This window comes from Simochromis diagramma, unplaced genomic scaffold (assembly GCF_900408965.1).
Source record: "Simochromis diagramma unplaced genomic scaffold, fSimDia1.1 OVJJ01000753.1, whole genome shotgun sequence".
Lineage (NCBI taxonomy): Eukaryota > Metazoa > Chordata > Actinopteri > Cichliformes > Cichlidae > Simochromis > Simochromis diagramma.
In genome coordinates this window covers 3,573,403-3,577,888 of record NW_024387523.1, presented here as the reverse complement: position 1 = coordinate 3,577,888, position 4,486 = coordinate 3,573,403, and the positions used below count along the sequence as shown (strand labels likewise).

The 4,486-nt window shown below is 42.5% G+C and overlaps 1 protein-coding gene across 1 annotated transcript; it reads left to right on the top strand.

Moving 5' to 3' along the window:
- The first annotated feature begins 325 nt into the window (after window positions 1-325).
- Window positions 326-3,481, top strand: smim13 (small integral membrane protein 13). Its single transcript, XM_040019964.1, has 2 exons — window positions 326-814; window positions 2,313-3,481. The coding sequence occupies exons 1-2, from the start codon at window positions 739-741 to the stop codon at window positions 2,501-2,503; spliced, it is 267 nt and encodes an 88-aa protein (XP_039875898.1). The 5' UTR covers window positions 326-738; the 3' UTR covers window positions 2,504-3,481.
- The last annotated feature ends 1,005 nt before the right edge of the window (window positions 3,482-4,486 follow it).

The window sequence follows — 4,486 nt, the reverse complement described above, 5'->3', positions numbered from 1 at the left end:
TCACACACAGGCTTTAGGGACAATGATTTTCTTGTTAAAGTATTATATAAACTACGGGAGCTGCACTCTTGTACAGTCTCCGCTTTACTTTTTACTTCCTTTACTTCACGTCATTTGGGGTTTTTTGTTTGTTTGTTTGTTTGTTTGTTTTTAACCACTGTTGTACATAAAAATGTTTGCACTGTCTCAAAGTACACTGTGTGCCTGTGGCGCTGTTACTTCAACTATGTTCTTTATTTATTAGACTACCTTTTTCCCTTTATCCTGCTTCTGTAACCATCGAGAAAAAAAAACCCACGGAATTAAAGATAAACTACATCACCCAGAAGTCAACGTGAACCCGCGCATGCTCACTTTGAGTCGGCTCACGACGCCGATTTTGTTGTGGTTTACAGCACGTCTGTCTGGTCTGAAAGCGCAAGTAAATATATGTTGCAGTGATGTAGCGAACAAGAGGAGGACTTTACCCTGCTGTGATTGGTTGCAGTCAGCTAATGTTCCACTCTTCCGGCCTTTACGATTGATTTTTAAACCGCTGCTAGCAGCTAAGCTAGCCAACGAGCTAGCAAAACAAGCCGCAGCGAACCTGCGATGCCCTGCTGTTTGTCCCTCTCGTCTCGGCCCGCTGCCCTTTGACTCCACCAACACAGCCAGCCACAGTATTGCGTGCGGTGTTGAGCAAACCCCTGTCCTCCTCATTCTCCTTATGCTGTTGTTGCTGCCGGACGTCCAGCTACGATGTGGCAGAGTGTCGGGCTCACAGTGCTGGTCATTGTGGCCGCACTCATCTGTGCGCTGCTCTTCATGCTGTTTGGTAAGTTTATATGAGAAAACCTTCGTTAGTCACGTATGTAAATCTCTTAATTGGTGTCCCAACGTTATGTTAAAGGGTCTGGTGTTTTGTTGGTGGCCATTCTCGGTGGCTAACTTGGCTAACAAAGGGCTTTAGCAGCTGGGTGTAAAGTAAGAGACTTGCATAATGAAAAGTCTCCTTTAAAAAAGGCAGAACTACTCCTTTAAAGTCTCCCTGCGTGCCTTTCTATTTTTATCTACTGCCTCCTTCGCTTTACTAACTGTGGCTCATATGATCTGCAGACTACAGGGAACTACAGGGAAGAAAAATGCTGTTTGCCTCATTCTGGATTTTCTTATTTAGCTCACACTCACTTTTATGTGTGTTTACCTTAAACTTAAACTCATGTGCCTACTACTGCAGCCTTTAACTCGTCAAATGTTAAATTAATCAACGACTATTCTGATAATGAATCGCTTTTAAAGAAAAAAAAACTGTAAAATTCTTTCAGTAAGTGTGAATTTTCTCTTGTTTCTTGTCTCCTCTGTGAGTTAAGAAAGGCCAAGAAGTGCCTTCAACTGCCGAAAAATGCATAAAAAGCACATGTATATGAAGTAGGCTGAATCTGATTTTCAGGAGTTTGCAGACTTTGCCTTACATTAAAGTTTTAAAAGCTGTTTTTTCACCTGCTGCTAAAAAGCACTGCAGAGTTTTAATTCAGGATCCTTTGAAGAACATATTGCTCTGTCTGCTCCTTTAGTAAACGCTACACCACTCGCCTCCTTTTAATTGTACAATAGAAGTTTGAAAAAAGGCTTTTGTGTGTTTGAGTTAAAAAATTTTTACTCTCAGGCATCCCCACTCAGGTGACCCCTCACACGTTGGGGTGAGGTCTCAGAGTGGGTAATGTCCCCCGCCTTTTTTTCACACCTAGGAAATGTGATGAGGCACGTGATTAATAGTGGGTCAACAGCCATCTTAAGGGACAACCCCCACTGGAGTATAAATACCTGGGACTCTCCACCATTTGGTTTTACAACTGAAGAAGCCTCTCAGATGAGAGGCGACACCCCATCACGAAACTTCAAGATATTCAAGGAAGCTTTTATTGTCATTTGCATCATGGGGTGAAACGAAATTATGCACAGACGTTCCCGGAGCGAAAAGAAACTGGATAATGAAGAAACAGTCCAGTCGCTTTCTTTCCAAACTCCTTAGGATTACTATGACCTGAATGACTGAGGAGCTATACATACTTGCTACAACAGTTAGTTTTTAGGACTGTTTTTTTCATACACTGTCAGCCCTTTTTCTTAGGTAAACCTTGCTAAATTAAGCGGAACCAACCTTTGCATTTAGAGCTTATGTAATGCTCAGTTGGTATTAAAGAGCCCAAAGTATGTCAGTGAAATCTCCCCGCACATAATGTGTAGTTCTCAAACCATGTGTCAGTGTGTAAAGGCATATGATAGGCTCATTAGATATTTGCATTTACCCTTTTTTTTCTTTTACCTCTCAGGTTGGTATGTAGTCTGGCAGCTCTTCCTGTCCAAGTTCAAGTTCCTGCGTGAGCTTGTCGGTGACGCCGGCACCCCGCAGGCTGAAAGTCAACCGTCCGAACCCAAGAGCGAACGCACAGCCGGCGCCCCGGCGCGAAATCGACCCCGGAGTGCACGCCAAAGAGTCGCCTTTCCAGAAAGCGCCTCGTAGAACATCCAGACGACTGCTGCTTCTCCTCCACATCTTCACATGAAACCTGTATGCGATCATCAGATATTTCCCGCTCACCTGACACTACACAAGGACCTCGTGGATACTCGCTAGTCAGCCCTCCACCTCCTCGCTCTCACAGGACACTTTATACTGACCAGGCAGATCTCCTGGCTTCAAAGGGAAAAGCCATCGACGTACATAACTGTCCATTTCTTTATGTAACCTGTTTGTATGCTTGAAGAAGCAGCAACATCATGGTCCTCTGGTTATCTGCAGTAGTGATGCTGTTTCCTGCCACCGGTGTGGAGTGTTTTGATTGTGTATTTTTTAGCAGAAGAACGCACTACTTTGAAGAAAGTAGGCAGAGATAACTTTTTAAAGAAGAACAGGAGAAAAAAAACTGAACAGAGATTTGTGCAACTGACAGCTTTCTTTATAACATGACGTGCAATGAAAGGAATGTCTTTGCTGAGTGTACAGTGAACGTATTATGGACTTGCAGTAGCATCCATGAGGTAGAAGCGGTTTCACCCAGTAGATAATGCCCAAAGCCTCTGAGGAAGTTAACGAATGATGAGGCTTCATTCCAGCTGTGTAAAATGTGACCTTTATTTCTTCTATCATCTTCTTTTATACTTGAAGAGGCAGGAGAAAGTTTCGAGGAAATGATGTTGAAGAGCAGAGTAGTTAGCAGAAAACCTGCCTGAGTGATGTCTGAACCTCCCCGCCCAGATCCCCGTGCCTCTGTCTGTATTAGTGCCTGTCTAGATGGCATCCACTCTTAATCGATGGCCTCCTTTTCGTATTAAGTAGCTTCATGTCCGCTTCAGGGCAGATCAAAGCTGGCCAGGGCCTAGTAGATATTTATGTAATACAATTCTCCTACATGTAATCCTTGCACCTTTTTACGAGCAGTCATTTTTTCTTCTTCTGTGTAGCTTCAAATAAATAATGCCATAAATATATGTGGAGCTCTTCCCTGTTTGCCTCTTCTTTTGGAAATGTTGCTCATTTAGAGTTCAAACTTCTAATGAGCTTTGACAGAAAGTTCTCAGTGAAATAAATACACACAAAACTACACAAAATATCTGATTCTGGAAACATGGATGACCAATGCATTTAAAAAAAAAAAAAGATTCGTAATCATTAATTCCTTACCTCGTGAAGTAGGTGTAAACTCGTTTCTGTTTTCTGAGCACAGTGGTTTCTGTCATGCATCAGAAGTTAATGTGGATGATCAGCTTACTAGCCTTGGAAAAATCTAGAACCTATTCTAATCATCATCACACTGTCTTTATTTATATATACACTGAAGTGTCGAAACTTATCATTAAGGGTGCAGAGGATGTCAAATGACATGTTTATGGAATAATGTGTATAATCAGATAGGATTAGTAGTAATATCTGTAAAATTTAAGACACAATTTTCTCAAATATATATATAAAAAAATTAGTTTTTGTCTTCATATTTCAGTAATTCATTTTTTTCTCAGTCATATCCTCAGTAAGCTAAAGAGCCTACAATATTAGAGAGAAAACGATCCCCTCTGAGCAGCAGTTGGTGACCGCAGAGAGGAAAAACTCAATTTTAACAGGAAGAGGCCTCCAGTAGAGCCAGGCTCAGGGTGGGGCAGCCTTCATCGGTGGTGACGGGCTGCTGGGCTTAAGCCCGGGTTGCTGTTTCAGAAGCCCAGGATCTTCGAATTTGTTTCATAGTTAGATGCCTGACTGACAACTGTATAAAACAAAAACGACACAATATTCGAAGCACATAGCGCACAGTCGTAAATCCCCCCCTATTTTGGTATAATTCAAGATCAGACACTAGGCGACTGAGCACTAACGCATGTGAGTGAGGGGGGAGAAGCTGCTGCCTGCGAGTTTGCTGCAGACAGAGTAGAGCTTAAGTTTGACCAGGTACCAAAGCAAATCAAGCCCTGGCAAAGATGAGCTAAAAGGAGCCAACACAGAGCAGCAACC